Below are 23,166 nucleotides of genomic sequence, written 5' to 3'. Positions count from 1 at the left end.
AAGTGACTTGCCCTAGGCCACGCAGCAGGCCGGTGGCAGAACTGGGAATGGAGCTTCAAGCTTTCTCACTTCCAGTCCTGTGCTCTTCCCATTTAGGCCGCATTATCTCTAAAGGCCAGTGTCATACCAGATCTATAAGACAAACACAGTAGAAAACCTTCCTGTACAGTAAATGAAGATCTAATTAGGATAAATATGTTTTCACAATAGAGAAGCAATTTGAGGAGCTGCTGATACGTCGTTTGTCACAGAAGCAGTATTTCACTGTCAGAGTTTTGGAGCCACTGAATTTATTGCAACTAATGCTTTAAAATGGAAAATAAATAAACTCCAAAAATTAGGTTCGTGGCACAAATTTATATAGGTGGGTTTAATAGTATGGGCACCACAGATAACATCCCAACAAATACATGTTATGCTCTCATTAAATAGGCACTTCATATCCAAAATAACTGCTATTTAGGGCATACTGCCCTTTATTTCATTCTCTATTTTATTTGTGAGGAGGAAAATTCAGTTGATGAAATACCATATGCCTGGAGTGTCCACTGTTGCATATTTTACACCCAAAACTTTCAGTGTTATTTTACTGCAATTTCAGTATAAAAATTAGAAGTAGGTATAACATTGAATGCAGTAACTGAGAGTCAGCAGGTAAAGTGAGAAAGAGAAGTAAGCAAAGTAAATTCATCAGAGGATATTTTTAGGGAAGCCCAGAAGAAATAAAGAGAAATGGGAGATGGTTTAGTAAAGGAAGAAAGTGAAAAAGTTACCCTTTCTGAATCTTCTTTTCATTCCAGAAATGATAATTCTTTTCTAGTTGTCATTAATTTTCTATTTGTCATCATTAAACTGTCTTCTATATTTTCCAAGCCAATTCCTGTTTTCTTTCTCTGCAAAAGCATTCAATATATATATACATATATTATATAGTATAATAATTTAATGCAATATATAATATATGTATAATCCCAATATAAAGTTACATTTCATTTGCTATTTTTAGTCATTTAAATTACTAGGTTTGCAAGGTAGAGTTCAGGTATTTATTTCAGTCAAACAAGGGCAACGTGTCTTCATTATTACTGAAACAATGTCTTTGCCTTTATAGCATTTTGTCATAATTTTAAGAATTTCAGATTAATCAATAGTGATGTAAAGAATTAAAGGTGATATTAATTCCTGAAGAAATTGCAATTTTCCATAAAATGGTGCATTTTCAGTTTCAGTGAGATTGTTTCACTGTACTTTATAAGAATTAATATACCTTTGAGAAATCCTCTTTTTACTAACCCAATGAGTTTTCACATCACGGTATTACACATAGATACACACACACATATCTACACTATATACGGGTCAAATTTGTTTCTGTGACTATTTAGATAAATGCTTCTTTACAGAATATGCTTTAAAGAATATTCTAGGTATGCCTTGCCTGGTCTTAAATTTTTTTTTCAGGCATTCTTAATTCTTTGGCTTGGAACCTCCAACCGTTTCCCATTCTTCTCCGCATCAGGCAGAAACGCCTGATCATTTGCTTTAAGTCACTCAATCAGCTCTCTCCCTCCTGCTTATCCATTCTCTTCTCCCACTATACCCCAGCTTACACTGTGTTCCTCTCAAAATAATCTACTCAATGTGCCTCATTCTCATTTCTCCCTCCAAACTCTTGCTCGTGCCATCTTCGTATCCAACAAACCACTTCTCTCCCCAGATTTCAGAACCCTTCTGAAATCACATCTCCTCCAAGTGGCCTTCACCAATTAATTTCTTAGCTGCCCCTTTAAAATCTGTGCCCATCCTAAGTAATTAACTACTTAGAGCCCCTTATGTATACATCATTTATTATCTATTCCTGCTATCTTCCATGTATCCGTAATTTATTTTGAGAGCAGGGATTGTGTCTTTCATCTCTGTTGTTCTCTCCCACGTGCTTAGTACAGTGTTCTGCATGCAGTATTCATATCAATACTATTGATTGATTGATTTTTTTTGTCTGTCATCCCGTAACACCCTCCCCTCCATCTCTCCCGTTAGATATTAAACATCTTGAGGGCAGGGATCATTTTTTCTCATGCTGTTGTACTCTCAATCAATCAATCAATGAGTTCTATTCCCGGCTCTGCCACCTGTCTGCTGTGTGACCTTGGGCAAGTCACTTCACTTCTCTGGGGCCCAGTTTCTTCATCTGTAAAATGGGGATTGAAACTGTGAGCCCCACGTGGGACATGGACTGGGTCCAACCTGATTTGCTTGTATCCACCCCAGTGCTTAATACAGTGCGCGGCACATAGTGAGCGCTTAACAAATACCACAGTTATTATTATCGGATAAGGGATTATTATTAATAATCATATTTAATGAACATGCTGTACTAAGCACTCGGGAGAATGCAGTATGACGGAGTTGGTAGACGCACCCCCTGCCCACAACAAGCTTACGGTCTAGAGATGAGCTTCCATTTCATTTTCTGTTCTATTTCTAAAACATCTCCCAAGTGCTTATTGCAGTACTCTACATACCGTAGGTACTTGATAAAATGTCAGTGATTGACTGAAGCTAAGTGGGGAAAAAAAATCTAGGCACGTGGTTCTTCCTTTAATTTTACCCTCAGATATTGACTCAGCTTCCATCTGATGCCCCATAGTTCTCTTGTCCCAAGGTTACTATTCTCAGAAGCAGGTCTCCTCGGGTTAGGCAGAAGTCACTGGTCCTGGTGGGCGATATAGTCGTTAGGCCCAGAGGTAGCTGTGTTGGTGACGCCTGGAGTGACTGCCTGATTATCGTCTGCAGAAGGCGGCACACCCCTCACCAAACATCGAATAAGTTGTTCAGTGGGGACGGGGGGAGAGAGCCAGAAGCTCTGATGGCAGTTCTGAGGAGGCTGAGAAAAGTGGCAGGTAGCAAAGGTAGCAATTTGGAAGACAAATTTAGATCCTGAGGTCGACGAATGATGTTCAAGTGCCTCCAGCGATAGGGGTTTCTGAAAAGCCGCCGGTTCCGAACGCAGATTCCAAGAGGCAGGCCGGATTCTGAAGACGTGCGCACATGGTGATGTAGAGAGGTGGGGTTTAGATACGTTAAGAACTGGGGAAACCCTGGGAGGTAGTGGGGGAGGGGGGCAGGTGGAACAAGCTCTGTCTAACCTAAAATGGCATCGGGCTGCTGACACTAAAATATATAAAGGTGGCAGAGCAGGCATTCGACTTATGCTGGGGGAAAGCTGGCGAATGCAGAAAAATAAGACAACCTGACTACCCGTCCTGGGAGGGACAGGGCTCCAGGTCAAGGAAAGCATGAGAAGTGCAGAGAGAATCAAAAGGAACATCGGAGGGAAAGAGCAAGGGCAGATTAGGCTGCCCATCTCATGGGAAAGCAGATGTAAAATTGGCCAGAAAAAAGCAAAGCCAGAAGAGGCACCTCTTTGTACACATGTGCCGGAAGGCTAGAGAATAAAATGCATGGATTGGAGTCGCTAATTGGGATTTTGACATAATACGCATCTCCGACAATCAATCAATCCATCAGTGCCATTCATTCAGCATTTGCGGTGTGCAAAGCACACTTCTAAGCCCTTGGGAATATACAATACAAGAGAAGCTAGCAGTCTACGGGGGAGATGGCTAGTAAAATAAATTATTCATTCATTCATTTATTCAGTCATTTTTATCAAGTGCTTACCATTCGTTCAGTCAGTCGTGTTTATTGAGCGCTTACTGTTTGTGGAGCACTGTACTAAGTGCTTGGGAGAGTACAATGCAATAATAAGCAGACACATTCCCTGCCCACAATGAGCTTACAGTCTGGGGAGGGGGGAGACAGACTTTAATATAAATAAATAAATTACAGATATGTACATAGTGCTATGGGGCTGGGACGGGGGGATGAATATATTACAGATTGGAGAAGTAGAAGAGGGTAAGGATACTACTGTTGGGTAGGGACTGTCTCTATATGTTGCCAGCTTATACTTCCCAAGCGCTTAGTACAGTGCTCTACACACAGTAAGCGCTCAATAAATTTGATTGATTGATTGATTGATAAGTGCTCTAGGGCCAGGATGAATGTCAAAGTGCTTAGGGGGTAAACAGTCAAATGTTTAGGTGACACGGAGAGGCGGGTGGGTAGGGGAAATGAAGGTTTAGTCAGGGATGGCATCTTGGAGGACATGAGATTTTAGGAAGGTTTTGAAGATAGGGAGAGGGTGAACTGTCAGTTATGAAAGGAAAGGGAGTTCCAAGCCTGAGGTAGGAGGTGGGTAAGGGGTCGGTAGTGGGATAGATGAGATGGAGATAGAAGGAGTAGGTTGGTGATAGAGGATCCGAGTGTAAGGATCTGATTATAGTAGGATATCAGTGAGGTGAGGTAGGAGGGAGAGAGCTGTGATGGTAAGGAATTTCTGTTTGATGCAGAGATCGATGGGCAACCACTGGAGGTTTTTGAGGTGTGGGGAGATGTGGACTGAAAGGTGTTTCAGAAAAATGATCCAGGCAGCAGAGGGAAGTATGGACTGGAAGTGGGGAGAGACAGGAGGCAGGGAGGTCAGCAGTAGTAGTAGTAGTCAAGGTGGCATAGGATAAGATCTTGGATCAGCCTGGTAGGAGTTTGGATGGAGAGGAAAGGACAGATTCTAGAGACGTCATAAAGGTGGAACTAACATAACTTGGTGACAGATTGAAGATTTGGGGTGAATGAGAGAGATGAGTTCATGATAATGCCAAGGTGTGGCCTTGTGAGAAAGGGTGGCTGGTGGTGGTGGTGGTGCCTAGGGTGATCAGAAAGTCAGGGGGAAGACAGGGTTTAAGTGGGAAGATACGGAGTTCTGTTTTGGCCATGTCAAGTTTGAGGTGTTGATGGGGCATCCAAGTAGAGGTGAAGTGGTAGTTGAAGTGGTGGGAGTGAATTAATTCTCCAAGGGAGTGGGTAGAGATGGAGATGAGAAAGGGACCAGACAAGTACCATGAAAAAACCCCAAGCAACCTGCCTTGAGGGACAGTTAAAGGGGTGGGAGGCAGAGGAGGAGCCAGCGGAAGAGACTGAGGAGAACCAGAAGAGAACAGTGTAGGTGAAGCCATGGTTAGATAGTGTTGCCAGAAGAAGGGGACGTGTGGAAGGCAGCTGAGAGGATTAGGATAATAATAATAATGGTATTTGTTAAGCACTTACTTTGTGCCAAGCACTGTTCTAAGCTCTGGGGTAAATACAAGGTAATTAGGTTGCCCCATGTAGGGTTCACAATCTTAATCCCCATTTTACAGATGAGGTAACTGAGGCACAAAGAAGTTAAGCGACTTGCCCAAAGTCACACAGCTGATAAATGGCAGAGCTGGGATTGGAACCCACAACCTCTGATTCCCAAGCCTGTGTTCTTTCCACTAAGCCATGCTGATTCTCATATATTAATGGTATTTGTTAAGCACTTACTATGTGCCAAGCACTGTTCTAAGCACTGGGGTAAATACAAGGTAATTAGGTTGCCCCACATGGGGCTCACAGTCTTAATCCCCGTTTTACAGAGGAGGTAACTGAGGCACAGAAAAGTTAAGTGACTCGCCCAGAGTCACACAGTTGACAAGTGGTGGAGCTGGGATTAGAACCCGTGTTCTCTGAGTCCCAAGCCTGTGCTCTTTCCACTAAGCCACGCTGCTTCTCAAGGCTGTTGGATTTGGCACAAAGGAGGTCATTGATGACCTTAGAGAGGGCTATTTTCACGGAGCAAATGGGGTGAAAGCCAGATTGCAGGGAATTGATGAGATAGTTGGAGGAGAGGAAGCAGAGGCAGCAGGTGTAGAAAACTCACTCATTCATTCATTTATTCATTCATTCAATCATATTTATTGAGCGCTTACTGTGTGCAGAGCACTGTACTAAGTGCTTGGGAAGTACAAGTTGGCAACATATAAAGACGGTCCCTACCCAACAGTGGGCTCACAGTCTAGAAGGGGGAGACAGAGAACAAAACAAAACATATTAACAAAATAAAATAAATAGAATAAATATGTACAAATAAAATAAATAAATGAATAGAGTAATAAATACACACAAACATTTATACATATATACAGGTGCTGTGGGGAGGGGAAGGAGGTAAGGCGGGGGGGATGGAGAGGGAGAGGAGGGGGAGAGGAAGGAGGGGGCTCAGTCTGGGAAGGCCTCCTGGAGGAGGTGAGCTCTCAGGAGGGCCTTGAAGGGAGGAAGAGAGCTAGCTTAGCGGATGTGCGGAGGGAGGGCATTCCAGGCCCGGGGGATGACGTGGGCTGGGGGTCGACGGTGGGACATGCGAAAACAAGGCAAGGCGAGGAGATTAGCGGCAGAGGAGCAGAGGGTGCGGGCTGGGCTGGAGAAGGAGAGAAGGGAGGTGAGGTAGGAGGGGGCGAGGGGATGGACTGACTTGAAGCCCAGGGTGAGGAGTTTCTGCCTGATGCATAGGTTGATTTGTAGCCACTGGAGGTTTTTGAGGAGGGGAGTAACATGCCCATAGTGTTTCTGGACAAAGACAATCTGGGCAGCGGCGTGAAATATGGATTGAAGAGGGGAGAGACAGGAGGATGGGAGATTGGAGAGGAGGCTGATACAGTAATCCAGATGGGATAGGATGAGAGCTTGAATGAGCAGGGTAGCGGTGTGGATGGAGAGGAGAGGGCGGATCTTGGCAATGTTGTGGAGCTGAGACCGGCAGGTTTTGGTGATGGCTTGGATGTGAGGGGTGAACGAGAGAGCGGAGCCGAGAATGACACCAAGGTTGCGGGCTTGTGAGACGGGAAGGATGGTAGTGTCGTCAACAGTGATGGGAAAGTCAGGGAGAGGGCAGGGTTTGGCAGGGAAGACAAGGAGTTCAGTCTTGGACATGTTGAGTTTTAGGTGGCGGGCAGACATCCAGATGGAGATGTTCTGAAGGCAGGAGGAGATGCGAGCCTGGAGGGAGGGGGAGAGAGCAGGCGCAGAGATGTAGATCTGGGTGTCATCAGCGTAGAGATGATAGTTGAAGCCGTGGGAGCGAATGAGGTCACCAAGGGAGTTAGTGTCGATCGAGAACAGAAGGGGACCAAGAACTGAACCTTGAGGAAACCCTACAGTATGGGGATGGGAGGGGGAGGAGGAGCCTGCAAAAGAGACTGAGAATGAACGACCGGAGAGATAAGAGGAGAACCAGGAGAGGACAGTCTGTGAAGCCAAGGTTGGATAGCGTGTTGAGGAGAAGGGGGTGGTCCACAGTGTCGAAGGCAGCTGAGAGGTCGAGGAGGATTAGGATAGAGTAGGAGCCGTTGGATTTGGCAAGCAGGAGGTCATTGGTGACCTTTGAGGGCAGTTTCCGTGGAATGTAGGGGACGGAAGCCAGATTGGAGGGGGTCGAGGAGAGAGTTGGCGTTTATTGAGTGCTTACTGTGTGCAGGGTATTATAATAAGCACTCAGGAGAGTACAGTACAACAGTATAACAGACAAATTCCCTACCCACAGAGAGCTTATAGTCTATAGGGGAGGCAGACATTAATATAAATTACAGATATGTACATAAATGCTCTGGGGATGGGAGTGGGATGAATAAAGGGAGCAAGTCAGGGCGATTCAGAAAGGAGTAGGAAAAGGGGAGATAAGGGCTTAGTCAGGGAAGGCGTCTTGGAGGAGATTTGCCTTCCACAAGGTTTTGAATGGGAGGAGAGTAATTGTCTGACAGATATGAAAAGGGAGGGTGTTCCAGGCCAGAGATAGGACGTGGGCGAGAGGTCGGTGGCAAAATAGATGAGATCGAGATACAGTGAATAGGTTGGCATTAGAGGAGCTGAGTGTGCAGGCTGGGTTGTAATAGGAGAGTAAACAGGTGAGGTAGGAGGGGGCAAGTTGATTAAGTGCTTTAAAGCCAATGCTAAGGAGTTTCTGTTTGATGCGGAGGTGGATGGGCAACCACTGGAGGTTCATGAGGAGTGGGGAAACAGGGCCTGAACGTTTCTGTAGGAAAATGATCTGGGCAGCAAAGTGAACTGTGGACTACAGTGTGTAGAGAGAGGAGGCAGGGAGGTCAGCAAGGAGGCTGATACAGTAATCAAGGCGGGATAAATGCTTGGATTGTTTGATAGTAGTTTGAATGGAGAGGCAAGGGCAGAGATGTGAAGATTGAACCTAAAGGATTTAGTGATAGATTGAGTATGTTGGTGAGAGAGAGAGAGGAGTCAAGGATAATGCTGAGGTTACAGGCTTGTGATGGATGGTGGTGCTGTCCAAGTTTGGTCTAAGGTTTAAGAACTGCTACCTTGCTGGTTCAGTCTCTCATCCTTTCCTGACTGGATTACTGCATCAGCCTCCTCTCTGATCTCCCATCCTCCTGTCTGTCCCCGCCTCAGTCTATACTTCACTCTGCTGCCCGGATTATTTTAGTACAGAAACGCTCTGGGCATGTTACTCCCCTCCTCAGAAATCTCCAGTGGTTACCTGTCAACCTACAAATCAAGCAGAAACTCCTTACTCTCGGCTTCAAGGCTGTCCATCCCTCGCCCCCTCCTACCTCACCTCCCTTCTCTCCTTCTCCAGCCCAGCCCGCACCCTCCGCTCCTCTGCCACTACCATCCTCACTGTGCCTCGTTCTCACCTGTCCCACTGTCAACCCCCAGCACACATCCTTCCCCTGGCCTGGAATGCCCTCCTTCCACACATCCACCAAATTAGCTCTCTTCCTCCCTTCAAAGCCCTACTGAGAGCTCACCTCCTCCAGGAGGCCTTCCCAGACTGAGCCCCCTTTTTCCTCTCCTCCTCCCTATCCCCCCTACCTTACCCCCTTCCCCTCCCCACAGCACTTGTATATATTTGTACAGATTTATTACTTTATTTATTTTACTTGTACATATTTACTATTCTATTTTGTTAATGATGTGCATATAGCTATAATTCTATTCTGATGGTATTGACACCTGTCTAAATGTTTTGATTTGTTGTCTGTCTCCCCCTTCTAGACTGTGACCCTGTTGTTGGGTAAGGACCATCTCTATATGTTGCCTACTTGTACTTCCCAAGCACTTAGTACAGTACTCTGCACACAGTAAGTGCTCAGTAAATATGATTGAATGAATAAATGAATGGTGAGGAATGGTAGGAGGAGGATGGGCCGATAACTGGAGGGAGCCTTGGGGTCAAGGGTGGGGCAGTTTAGGATAGGGGAGACCTGAGCATGTTTAGAAGTAGTTGAGGGAATCCAGTACCACCAGGCTATATAAGTCCTATAGAAAAGACCAGGATGCTTGCAAGGGGCCGGGGGTGGTGGTGGTGGGGGAGATAAAAGGAGAGAGAAAGAGAGAAAATATGTGTGTGTGTAGGGGGAGGGAGGGGAGGGAAAGGGCATCTACTACAAGAAAATGTATCTGAAAATGTTAGGAGATAAGAGTAGATAAGTACCAATGATCTTTTTTCCTTAGAAATTCTAAATGTAAATAAAAATATCACCACAGGGGTGTTCTACTGCTCTCATGACTAGGATATGGAGGAGTGATCAGGAAATGTTGTAGCAGATTGGGGAAGATGAAAAAAACTAGGACAGGTACTCATCATGTGAGTCTTCCCTTATCCTCATATAAATTGGCTATAGAAGTCAGGGCAAGAAGTGTAAATGTGGTGTTCGAATAGGATAGGTGTCTTTTCTGGAACTGCTAACCCTAGAGCCAATAAGGAAAGCTAAAATATTGGGTTGAATTTTGAGTAGTGGACAGAATAGGTGATAAAGGAAGTTGACGTGGGAACGCCACTTTGCAGTTGTGACATCATCTTGAAAAAATATTTAAAATTTTGGGTGTTGAATAAAGAGGAAAGGGAAACATTGTGGCCTAGTGAAAAGAGCATGGGCCTGTTGGTCAGACGTCCTGGATTCTAATCCTGACTCCACCATTCCCCTTTTGTGTGACCTTGGGCAAGTCACTCAACCTCTGTGCCTCAGTTTCTCAACTGTAAAATGGGAATTCAGTACCTGTTCTCCTTCCAGATTAGACTGCGAGCCCCATGTGGGACAGGGACTGTGTCTGATGTAATTGATTTGTATCTAACCCAGTGGTTAGAACAGTGCTTGACACAAAATAAGTGCTTAACAATTAGCATGTTTTTTTAATCCATAAAAGGAGTTTTCATATAAGAAAAGAAAACTGAAAAAATTCCAGACTTAGTTGGAAGAAACAGAAAGGCATAGCCCTGAAAGAAAAAGTGACTTCTTAGAAGCCTGTATAAAAGAAAATATTGTCTTCAGGGGCTGAGGTAAAATGTCTTCCCAGAACAAAACATAAAACAACCACCCCTCCCCCTCACACAAAAAAATTTAGTAAGCACTTAAATGCCATTATTATATTATTACTTAGTTTTGGATTCCTTTAAATAAACAGTGCTTCTTAGTTTATCTTACATACTTTTGGGACACGGACATTAATACAGTGCTTGACACAAAATAAGCACTTAAATACCACAGTTATTACTGAAATTCTAGTTTTAGCAGTTTAAACCTAAGGGAAATTTAACCTAAGGGAAATTAACCTAAGGGAACAATCCTGCCTGGCTAGCTGACAGAATTAAAGATATCACAGGTGCTCCATTCCTTGGGGGCAGTGGTGCTCACAGTTTTTAAACCTGCCTCCCAGATTTCCTCATCCCAGGTCTCTGGCAAAACCTGAGCGTTTCCAAGCAGGGCCTCCCCCAAAAACCCAAATGATGGCTTGTGGTCTGTGTCTCCTTTCAGCTCTCATACTCCCCTCAAAACCCTCCCCCGTTTTGTCTTCTCAAAGTGAAAACGTCGCACCTCTGAAAGAGATCAAAAAAAGGGAAAACGGCCTCCTTTAATAAATGGAAAGTTATCCAATGGATGAGAACGGGAAAGGTCATTAGAGGCAGCAGGTCCAGAGCAAACAGGAAATTAGACAGACCATCTTGCCAGAGATGCCGTAGCCAATTTGTCTTGTCTTATGCTTTCGAGTTGTCTCCGTCTTGTCTTACGCTGTTGAGTGGTCTCTGACCCACAGTGAAGCCGTGGACATACCTCTCCCAGATCACCCCACCTCCATCTACAATCATTCTGGTAGTGTATCCATAGAGTTTTCTTGGTCAAAATCCAGAAGTGGTTTACCATTGCCTCCTTCTGCGCAGTAAACTTGAGTCTCCACCCTCGACTCTATGATACTGTTGCCCAGCACAAATGAGTTTTGGCTTGTAGCAGATTGCCTTTTGCTCGCTAGCCACTTCCCAAGCTAGGAATGGAATGGATATGCCTCTGCTTGACTCTCCCTCCTGTAGCGGAGCCTGGTGGAGTATCGGAAACTCTCCAGGAGCGACCCTAAGAGGGGTCCGTAGCCAATTACAAATGGTTTTTCAACCCTATCAGAGGTCAGAAGTTGGTTAAGTAATCATTGAGGCCATTAGATGATCACTGACCAAAAGGTACATTTGGGAAGGAAAAGGTGATTCCAGGTGACTCAGTGAACAGCATAGCCTAGTAGGTAGAGCACAGAACTGGGAGTCAAGAGACGTAGGTTCCAGTCCCAGGTTCACTAAGAAAAGAACTAGATCGTCTTAGAGTGTAAGCTTCTCAAGGACAGGAATCATGTCTACTCACTCTGTTGTACTCTTTGAAGTATTTAGTACTCTGTCCTCTAGACTGTAAGCTTGTCGTGAGCAGGGAATGTGTCTGGCCCCTGACTTTCCCATCTCTGTTGACGGCACTACCATCCTTCCCATCTCACAAGCCCGCAACCTTGGTGTCATCCTCGACTCCGCGCTCTCATTCACCCCTCACATCCAAGCCGTCACCAAAACCTGCCGGTCTCAGCTCCGCAACATTGCCAAAATCCTCCCTTTCCTCTCCATCCATACCGCTACCCTGCTTGTTCAAGCTCTCATCCTATCCCGTCTGGACTACAGCGTCAGCCTTTTCTCTGATCTCCCATCCTCGTGTTTCTCCCCACTTCAATCCATACTTCATGCTGCTGCCCGGATCGTCTTTGTCCAGAAACACTCTGGGCATGTTACTCCCCTTTTCAAAAATCTCCAGTGGCTACCAATCAATCTGCGCATCGGGCAGAACCTCCTCACCCTGGGCTTCAAGGCTGCCCATCCCCTCGCCCCCTCCTACCTCACCTCCCTTCTCTCCTTCTCCAGCCCAGCCCGCACCCTCGGCTCCTCTGCCGCTAATCTCCTCACCGTACCTCGTTCTCGCCTGTCCCGCCATCCACCCCCGGCCCACGTCATTCCCCGGGCCTGGAATGCCCTTCCTCTGCCCATCTGCCAAACTAGCTCTCTTTCTCCCTTCAAGGCCCTACTGAGAGCTCACCTCCTCCAGGAGGCCTTCCCAGACTGAGCCCCTTCCTTCCTCTCCCCCTCGTCCCCCTCTCCATCCCCCCATATTACCTCCTTCCCTTCCCCACAGCACCTGTATATATGTATATATGTTTGTACATATTTATTACTCCATTTATTTATTTATTTTACTTGTACCTATCTATTCTATTTATTTTATTTTGTTAGTATGTTTGGTTTTGTTCTCTGTCTCCCCCTTTTAGACTGTGAGCCCACTGTTGGGTAGGGACTGTCTCTATATGTTGCCAACTTGTACTTCCCAAGCGCTTAGTACAGTGCTCTGCACACAGTAAGCGCTCAATAAATACGATTGATTGATTGGTATATTTTTATATCGTACTCTCCCAAGTGCTTAGTACGGTGCTCTACATACAGTAAGCACTCAGTAAATACAGTCGACTGGCTGACTCAATAAATTATCTTGATTGATTGAAATCTGAGGGGCAAAAACTACCGAGAAGTCCCTTACTTCCAGTCCATGGGAGTTCAGAGAGTTTCTTAGCCTGGAGAGCCAATTTTGATAAAGGAACCAGAAGGTAGGTCTGGGCAGTTACTAGCAGGACTTGAAAGGCCCTGCTTTTCCTTTGTGTTCCTCAGGGATCCCAGAGAGGAGAGTGGCAGGAAATTGGGAACAATCAGGATCAGGTTTAGAAAACCTCTCCTACAACGATAGTGATTTTTGTGCCTGAAAGGACACCTGCTGTCTGCTAATCAGAAGCTGTCACCACAGTCTCTTCTGTAGTGTCAGACTGCAAGAGGATAATGTGAAAGTGAATTGACTGAAATTTTTTGACCCAGCCCTAAATTCAACCCCAAGCACATCAGTCAATCAATCAATGGTATTTTATTTATTATTTTAATTTTATTTGGCAAGTGCTTACAATGTGCCATAGAGCGCCGGGGTAGATACAAACCTATCAGGTTGGAAGTAGTCCATGTCCCACATGGGGCTCGTAATCTTCATTCCCATTTTTCAGTTGAGGTAGCTGAGGTACAAAGAAGTTAAGTGACCTGATCACACAGCAAGGTGGTGGAGCTGAGTTTAGAACCCAAGCCCTTCTGATTCCCAGGCCCGTGCTTTATCCACTAGGCCATGCTGCTTCTCTGTTGAGTACTCATGATGGCATGATTCCTGCCTACAAGGAGCTTACAGTCTAGAGGCAAGAGACAGACTTAAAATAAATGACAGATGGGGAAATGGCAGGGAATAAGGATATGTGCATAAATGCTGTGGGGCAGAAGCGGGGGTGGATAGCAAAGTGCTTAAAGGGTACAGACTCAATTGCACAGGTGACATATATGGGAGCGTGGGTGGGGAAAGTGAGGGCTAATGATAATGACGGTATTTTTTAAGCGCTTACTGTGTGCCAAGCACTGTTCTAAGCGCTGATCAGAGAAAGCCTCTTGGAGGAGAAGTGATTTTAGGATGGCTTTGAAGGTGGGGTGAGCAGTGGTGCAGGAAGCAGCGTGGCTCAGTGGGAAGAACACGGGTTTTGGAGTCAGAGGTCATGGGTTCAAATCCCAGCTCCGCCAACTGTCAGCTGTGTGACTTTGGGCAAGTCACTTAACTTCTCTGGGCCTCAGTTACCTCATCTGGAAAATGGGGACTAAAACTGTGAGCCCCCATGAGACAACCTGATCACCTTGAAAGCTCCCCAGCGCTTAGAACAGTGCTTTGCACATAGTAAGCGCTTAACAATACTATTTTAGACTGTGAGCCCACTGTTGGGTAGGGACTGTCTCTACATGTTGCCAACTTGTACTTCCCAAGTGCTTAGTACAGTGCTCTGCACACAGTAAGCGCTCAATAAATACGATTGATTGATTGATTGATTGATTGATTAATTGGTCATATGTGATGGGGGAAAGTGTTCCAGGCCAGAAGGAAGATCTGGAGTTCATACTGGCCCCAAGCTCTGGGCTGATGTCAGGAAGCCCAGCCTAACTTGGGAAGAGCCCTCCTCTGCCCGTAGATTGGATCTTCTTTGCATGGGAGCCCTTTCATGCCCAGAAAAGGGCACCTGTTGGTACAGGAGCCATTGAACACTCCAGTGCCATAGTGGGGATGCTAGGGCTAGCAGCACAGATGACCAAGAGGAAAAGAGTTGCTGCCAGGAACTTAGGTTGATGTTGCTAAGGCAGGAGGAATGGGGCTGGGACTGAAATACATGGCTCAACCATAAAGGTAAGCCTCCTGACAATTTCTTTTTTTATGGTATTTGTTAAGCACTTACTATGTGCCAGGAACCGTACTAAGCGCTGGGGTAGATACAAGCTAATCAGGTCGGACACAGCCCATGTCCCACATTGGGCTCACAGTCTTAATCCCCATTTTACAGATGAGGTGACTGAGGCAGCAGAGGAATTAGTGACTTGCCCAAGGTCACACAACAGACAAGCGGCGGAGCTGGGATTAGAACCCAGGTCCTTCTGACCCCCAGGGCCCATGCCATATCCATTAGGCCACGCTGCTTCTCGATTGTGTTTGCTCACTGGGTTCCCATGTATTCGTGTCCAAAGTCGTCACGCTGGCTGAAAGAGTAAAGTGCGGTTGAAGTCACCCACCTCACGTAGATGGTAGGTTATATGGATGTGATATGTGTTGTGAAAGTTTAAAAAAAATAATCTGCACTCCCAAAATGTAGTTCTTGAGGCAGGTCCAGTTATTTTTTCATTCTTAATTAGGAGACCTTTTGTGAAAGGAGTCGGTCAAAGCACCGAAAGTACTGAATTAATGCCTGCCAGAAAAATCGACTAGAAAGTAAAATCAATTATAATAAAAGTTATTACTCGAATCGTAACCATCGCCACTACTCTCGGGAAAGTTCTGACCTAACCATCTTATGCTCCTCTGTAGGATGCTTCACTTATATTTATTTCTTTTTTTCTTTTTGTTTTCTTTTGTAGTCTTATCCAATGGTACTGCAGTATCGACCAAGAATTGATTTCGGCTAGCCAAAGGGCCTAAATCCCAGTGAACTGACTCCTGCACTATTTGTTTACCTTTCAACAGATTGCACAAATGAATGGGTGGGCCTGAGCTAGGCATATCTGGCACAACCAGAATTTCAGCATGCAAATAAGAACGTTCTCTTTCAATCGTCATAGCCGTCTTTGTCGTTTCTATTAGAGCAAGACAAGTGTCATTCTGCTACTGAAATGCCTGCATAAGATTGTTGTGCTCTCTTACCGGTGTACCCAAGTTGTAGTCAAAATCAATCAATTGTACAGTCAACATTCAGTCTTCTCAATATTTTGCTCGCCTGTTACAAGGTTGTTCTGGTCCTACTGTTGATTACACTAGCAAAATGACAGTGTCCAATCTTTGTGGTGTTGCAGTTTTCACATATTTACTATTTTATCGAGTCATGTTTAAAATAGTAGAGTACCTTTCAAGGACTTGGGAATTATATATTGAAATCATTTTGTTTAGAAAGACGATATTTAGACATGTGGTCGGTGGACCACTATCTCGTTCTTGTTAAGCTTCTTATGGGTACAGGTACAGCTCACTCATAGGTGTGCAAGAGTCCTTTTCCAGTGGATGTTGATATACTTGAGGTAAAAGCAGACCACAACCTAATTGTAGATTCATTTTTATTTTGTCTGAGTCGTCTACCAGTAGCACAGGAAGGCCTGTTGGTCTTCTTGAATGAAAATGTTTGTGACTTGTGTGAGAACTGAACTCTGATTAACACCTACCCCAGGATATTGGCAGCTGATCGCTTAGAGTAAAATGAATATGTCAGTGAGGTCACTCCCTTCATCAAATGCCTTATGGACAAGCAGTGCTGCTTGCTGAAGCATCTTTTTTTTTTTAAGACTCCTTAGTTGGTTGCTGTTCAAATGAATGAGTTATTTGTCGACACACACACACAAGAAAAAGATTGGCCTTAGGAATATGTCATTGTTGCCATGCAAAAGGTTATAAGTTGAATTAACATTAAATGTTACAATCCGTAGACCTGATGGCTAGATATTTTGTGGCTTTTCTTTCCAGAATCCTAAAGCAAACCTAGATGAACATTTTTAGTTGAATGTCATGTTTTCAAGTCTATGCCTAAAGCTAGAGGCCATGCGATATGGAAGATTTATAGTCTCACCAAAATAAAAGGTGGGTATGGGCATTTCATTTTAGATACTGTAAGAATAGAGAAAATGGGGTTTTTGCCTTATCTATTTTAGGGAACTTAGCAGTATTAAGGTTCATGCTGAAATGGCATCCTTAATATTACCGCTCTCGTATTGTAGTCTTCCATTCATTTCTGCTCAGTTTACAAGTCCAAACAAGTCTTATTTTGAAGTCTACCGAGAATAAAACTGTGCTTTCTAATACAATTCAAGTTACCAGCATTTTTAGATTTTCTTAGTTTCTTTGTGATCAAAAAGGGGTAATTGAGTCTTTGAAAGTAAGTTGAATTAGTTACTTAGAAAAGCAAAAAAAAAAAGCAAAAAAAAAAAACCTTTAAGGGGGAGAGCACAGAAGTTAAAAATAGGCTTTACCTGCTTTAGAAGTTTGAAATGAGCAGTTTCTGTTAGACACCCAGTATATATATTCTATATACTCGGAATATAAATATCTCAAAAGTATATTTTCAGGTAGTGCCTCCAGAATCACAAAAACATACTTTAGTATTAGGAAATACCATAGAATAACAAAATATTTTAAAAAACCTAAATTTATATATTCTGCACAATGTCATTTCATAATAGTGTTTTCACCAATTTTTAAAAGTTAAAAGATGTATTTCAAAGTTCTTAAAATGTTTTGGTCAGGAAATTAAAGATACATTTAAAGCTTCAAGCTGCCAGCTTCTTGAGTGGTTCCTTGGGCGTAGGTACTTATTTATGATTACCCATTAAGAGGAGATTTAAAACACCATGAGTTAGTGAATAGTCCTTGATAGTTTGAAAAGGATTTTAACACAACTACAAAAAATAGTTTGCCCTTTTCTCAGACCCACTTATACCTTGAATAGCCCAAACAGGGGGGAAAAAATCAGAAAAATTTGTCATATCCCTTTGAGTAAACTACTTATGTTGCTCCGAATTGAAAGTAATTTTTATTTTATTAGCTAATCTGACCCAGAGGTAGATTAGAACGGGTGACTTCTTTTACTAACAAGGAAAGCTGGAGACTGAGGTATTTCCATATTTCCAGTCAAGAATCAGAGCCTTAAATATATTCCTACGTGCTTAATCTCTTTGGCTGCTTAAAGTGTTTGGTATTCTGTCAAGATTGCATATTGTCCTAAAACTTATCTTTATGGAATATACACCAAGCAATTTCAAATGTATATGGACAGTCATTGGTTAAAATATGTTCATCTAGGGTTTATGTGCCCCACGCCTATTGAAATTTAATTATGCCTGTTGACAAATTTGCCAAAAATACTGAAGAATGCTCTTGGAGCGGGGAGAGATAAAAAAGGCAGTTAAACTGGCAGTTTAAACAGGGTATTTCAGGGGGACAGAAAAATGGTCACATGGCCGGAATTTCAAAGAAATTTTGTGGGAAGCCACACCTGCCCTTTTTCCAAAATAGTGCATGATTACACTTACCACTGTTTTGGTCAGGTCAGAAACGACACTGCGGGTATAAACTACTTGCATGTCCACTAACTGCACATGTTCAGAAAGGTTGGCCCCATCAATCAGTCTTTTCTATTTGCAAAAGCTGAGATGCAAGAGGTGAGAAATCAGTTTTTGAAGTTTATTGGAAAGTTATCTCAGTGGCTCCAAGAGAGCATCACCTCCATGGAATCTGTCTGGAAACGGACCGAGAAGGTTAGAAGCTTGAAAATGCAAATTCAACCGTAGGCAGTCCTGCTGAAACTATTCCATTGCCTAGATAAAGTAGCAATAAACTAAAGGGCCATAACCTTCCCCCTCTGCCCCCTCTCCCATTCCAGAAAAGACAGTTGTTTTTTTAATCTGTTTTAATTACCTTAGGAAAAACCCCTAAATATGTACAGTATATACAAAAAATTTGAGTGGTAGAGGATATTTGCTTTCTCCAGTCATCTCATTGTTTGAATTGGGTAAGTGCAAGTACCATCAAATTAACCAGGTGTTAATAGAAGAATAACAGAAGCACATAACCTGATTTAAGGAGAAAAAGATCTTGCAAACTCATAAAAAAAATTGTGTAATATCTTTTCATTGTATTAAGAAGGATATGTTATGTACCTTTCCACTGTTACAAAAAAAAAAATCCATCCTTTACTAACGTGCCACATTTTATATCGGTAAATGAATACTTTCAAGTATGACGTACCATTCAGATAAAGTTTAAATTTTAACTGATTTAATTTTTAACTGATTATTTAATTGAAAGAAAACCAGATGTTTATATTATATAATATTGTGACTAACGCTTTAGCTTTATTGAAAATGTTGAGAAAGTGCCTCATTGCTAAAACCACATATCTGTGTTTTAGAATTAATACGTGCATTTTGATTGAAATATTTTTGTTCCTCTCTTATGAATAGTTTCGTTATTTAAAATAGAAAGCTTTCTTAAAAAAGATATGTTTAGGAAAAAAAAAGTTCCTTTCTTTAGAGCATTTAAAACGAATAGTTATCACCAAAGAAATGTTTATTGTTAATTGGGTTACCGTGTCTGGAAATACAGTTTGAACAAGTTGCAAACTGGAAACAGGTTGAATCTTGGGTTGATTTAATTTTATATGTGGTTAGACAAATAATTTTTATTGGTTTCTGTTAACATTCACCAAAGAGAGGCTTTAGACTGAATTCGCCTGATGAGACCAGTCTGTTGCAGGTTTCCTTGCAATAACCTCAGTTTGTTTTTTTGGGTTTTTTTCTGCCTGCTGGTTTCAGTCGAGTTGAACCCTGGCAGACTAAAATATATCCCCAAAGAACAGAGAAATGAGCACAATTGTCTATCCATCTTTTCTGGAAATGATATATGGTGAACAGGGTTCAGATAAAGAGGTAATGGCAGTAGACTATATATTTAATTCCTGTATAACTTTTTATGGTACTGATATTTACATTGAAACTTTAAGCAAATGGAAGCCAAGAATTTTCACATCAAGGGGAGGAGCATCTATTTTTGAGATGGCAGCCCATTCTGGAACTTGTCTGTTAATCGGTAATGGCATTTTATCAGTTAGGTAAAGAAAAAAGTCGGTACCTTTATAAAAAGCAACAGAATTCCAGGTAGCTAAAAAAAAAACAAAACAAAATACATCTTTTTCTGTCATTCAGTAGTCGAGAGCCTGTTTTAAAAATCCACTGTGTGCTAAAAATTCCTGCGAGTTCAGGTGTATGGAATCTACCGTGGCAAAAATAGATTTAAAGAGCAACTTTTTTCCAGTCTAAAGAAGTAGGATGATATTCTGGTTAATTATCTGTAAAATCAGATATCAGTTTGATTTAAAAGAGCTGCCAAATTTGGAGTCGGTTTCCTCTCAGAGAAGACAAGAAGAATAGAGATGGTGTTAGGTTTACAGTTATTTTTCTATCTTTAAGCCCTGTACGTAAAGACAAAAATCATTGAGCAAGAGTGAGCACAGGGATTGCATGACACATGTTTTGGAAACAGATAAAATTCTTAAAAGTGGTGTCCATCTCTTATCCCTTCCAAAGCACAATAAGGTTACCAGCTACTTTTAGATTTTCTTGGCCTGGTTCAATAAAACTTTACTGGGGAGGGAAGGTTTGACATTTCAGAAAAATATATAAAAGTGCACTGTGTTGGCTGTAATAGCATTTTTTTTTGAAGCGATGGAGGTGCTCTCAATAAATTTCAAATTATTGATAGTAAAAATTAAAAATACAGTTCTCTTTTGCATAGTGTAGTAAGTGCAGCTGTCACGTTGGTAGTATTGCCTACCGTCTGCTGTAGATTTTAAAATAAAATATTGTGAGAGATTAGACATTCAGGATAGTTTCAAATAACAATTAAATGGTAAGTCAGGAAACGTTCTCATGTTTTCACGAATCAGTTAAGAATTTGTTTCTGGAATTGAAATTGAAGAATTTCAGATCTCCCAATCAGAGTTGAAAATGGGGCTTGACGTTCAAATCATCTTATTTTTACACGACAGGGGTTTCATTTTCTTCTTTCACAGAGTCCCCAAGCTCTCCTTCATGCACCGTGCGACTAGTCACATAAATGGTAGTTCTGCCCCTGGGGCCTGGAACAGAGTGGGGCTTCGGATCACTTTTGTTGTTTTTCAAGAGAGAGAAGAGGGGGGCTAAGTGATCTCAGCTAAGCCAAGACCCTAGTAGCGACAAGAAAGAAGCTGGAAAAGGCCGCGTGGGCAGTACCGGCATCCTAATGCTTCCTCGCATCTGGTCAGCGCTCTAGTGATTGTCAGTTTTTTGGCATTACGGCCCTCACATCCAATACTGAAAGAAATATACCAGACTATAGCGTAGAGTCATGTTATGTTGCTAATTTTCTTTTAAAATCTAAAATATTTTAAGCTTTTTGTCAAAAGTGGTAACATCTAAATACAAATAAACCTTTTTGTGGTTGTAAAATTTAGCTTATGAATCATTCAAATTGAAGTGAAAAAAAAAATACCAGGTCATTGTTAATGACTTAGTCTATCCTATTATTAAAAAATATATGTATTTTTGTAAAGGAAAAGCACTTGTAGATATTTAATCAGTCCAAGATAGAGCTATGTTGGTTTTGCAGAAATAAAATGCTGCTTAGAAAATCACTTAAATATTTTTTTATTTTTGTGCTCAAATGTATTTTCTGTTGATTTATGGAATGTTCTGTATAAAGCTGTATAGTTGTTACAGTTGGGCTAAATACATTTTTTATCTGGATTTTGCCAAGTATATCTGACCATGCTACAAATAGTATCTTTGTTATTAAAACTCCGATTGCATAATATCAGGATCGGGCCATTTGTCGTCTTTACTACGAGATGTTATTCCCTTATTGCATCCTTTTCCGACTGCACTTGGGTGGAGGATTCTGATTCTTCAGTTGGTCCTCACTCACAAATAAGCAGTGGTTGGACTCAGTCTCAGTCGTATTTATCGAGTAGGCACTGTGTGCAGAGCACTGTACAAAGCCCTCGGGAGGGTCCAGTATAAAATAGACACGTTCCCTGCCCACAATGAGCTTACAGTTTAGAGGGGGAGACAGACCTGCTCCTTGCCCATTGCTTTCTTTTGAGTGGGGAAAAGGGTAGCTGTCCTCTGTCTTGGAAACACTCATTGGGGCAGGAACGGAAAGCAGGATAAGCCCCTTAAGTTGTGACCAGATTAAAAAAAAATGGGCCTCCTAGATATTCCTTCCCTCTCTGATCTTCCTTCCCCTTCCACCCACCAACTGAGAAGCACATGTTTCATACGTGGGGCTTTGTTTTTGTATTTTGAATGGTATTTGTTAAGCCTTTACTACGTGTCAGGCACCGTACTAAGTTCTGGCATAGATACAAGCTCATCGATCAATCAATCGTATTTATTGAGTGCTTACTGTGTGCACAGCACTGTACTAAGCGCTTGGGAAGTACAAGTCGGCAACATATAGAGACGGTCCCTACCCAACAGTGGGCTCACAGTCTAGAAGGGGGAGACAGAGAACAAAACCAAACATATTAACAAAATAAATGAAATAGAATAGATAAGTACAAGTAAAATAAATAAATAGAGTAATAAATACGTACAAACATGTATACATATATACAGGTGCTGTGGGGAAGGGAAGGAGGCAAGGTGGGGGGATGGAGAGGGGAAGGATCAGGTTGGGCACGGTCCCTGTCCCGCGTGGGGCTCATAGTCTTAATCCCCATTTTACAGATGAACTAACTAAAGCCCAGAGAAGTGAAGTGACTTGCCCGAGGTCACACAGCAGACATGTGGCAGAGCCGGGATTAGAACCCAGGTCCTCTGATTCCCAGGCCCGTGTTTGACCCACTAGGCCCCGCTGCTTATGGAGTAAAGGAAGTGAGCACCAAAGTTGCACAGCTTCTGCAGCCACCATCTACCAAACTCCTGGGACTTGGATTGCTGATCAGTTAATCCTATTTATTGAGCACTTACCGTTTGCAGAGCACTGTACTAATAATAAATATTAATGATGGTATTTGTTAAGTGCTTCCTATGTGCCAAGCACTGTTCTAAGCACTGGGGTAGATGCAAGTGTGGCTCAGTGGAAAGAGCCCGGGCTTTGGAGTCAGAGGTCAGGGGTTTAAATCCCGGCTCTGCCACTTGTCAGCTGTGTGACTTTGGGCAAGCCACTTCACTTCTCTGTGCCTCAGTTCCCTCATCTGTAAAATGGGGATGAAGACTGTGAGCCCCCCCAAGGGACAACCTGATCACCTTGTAACCTCCCCAGTGCTTAGAACAGTGCTTTGCACATAGTAAGTGCTTAATAAATGTCATTATTATTATTATTACAGTGCTCTGCACACAGTAAGCGCTCAAGAAATATGATTGAATGAATGAATACAAGGTAATCGGGTTGTCCTATGTGAAGCTCGCAGTTTTAATCCCCGTCTTACAGATGAGGTAACTGAGGCACAGAGAAGTGAAGTGGCTTGTCCAAGGTCACACAGCAGACAAGTGGCTGAGCCAGAATTAGAGCCCACATCCTCTGACTCCCAAGCCTGTGCTCTTTCCACTTGGCCATGCTGCTTCCCCAGTTGTACTAAGCGCTTGACCGTCCTGCTACTGGAAAATCATAGCCAAGATACCATATTGTTCAAAACAAAGACCACCATAGATTTCTGATGAGCCACTAAAACCTAACCTAATCTTCCAACCATTTTTTCTTAATCCTTTGGGTTTGTCACCTCTTCCTTAGTGCATTTGACAGTTTCCTTTACCCCTGTTTAACTAATAGTTTATATATT

General features: G+C 42.8%; 1 protein-coding gene across 6 annotated transcripts in view; it reads left to right on the top strand.

The window, feature by feature from the left end:
* The window catches only part of PCGF5 (polycomb group ring finger 5), a 158,451-nt gene extending 137,254 nt beyond the window's left edge, over positions 1 to 21,197 (top strand). For all 6 annotated transcript variants that reach the window (XM_038744361.1, XM_038744360.1, XM_038744362.1 and 3 more), the window contains one exon: positions 15,227 to 21,197. In XM_038744361.1, the coding sequence (XP_038600289.1) occupies positions 15,227 to 15,274 (48 nt within the window). In that variant the 3' untranslated portion in view covers positions 15,275 to 21,197. The remainder of the gene's footprint in view (positions 1 to 15,226) is intronic.
* Positions 21,198 to 23,166: the final 1,969 nt, after the last annotated feature.

Source organism: Tachyglossus aculeatus, chromosome 3 (genome assembly GCF_015852505.1).
Source record: "Tachyglossus aculeatus isolate mTacAcu1 chromosome 3, mTacAcu1.pri, whole genome shotgun sequence".
Classification (NCBI taxonomy): Eukaryota; Metazoa; Chordata; class Mammalia; order Monotremata; family Tachyglossidae; genus Tachyglossus; species Tachyglossus aculeatus.
The sequence above is the reverse complement of the archived record's forward strand: the minus strand, read 5'-3'. Positions and strand labels throughout refer to the sequence as shown.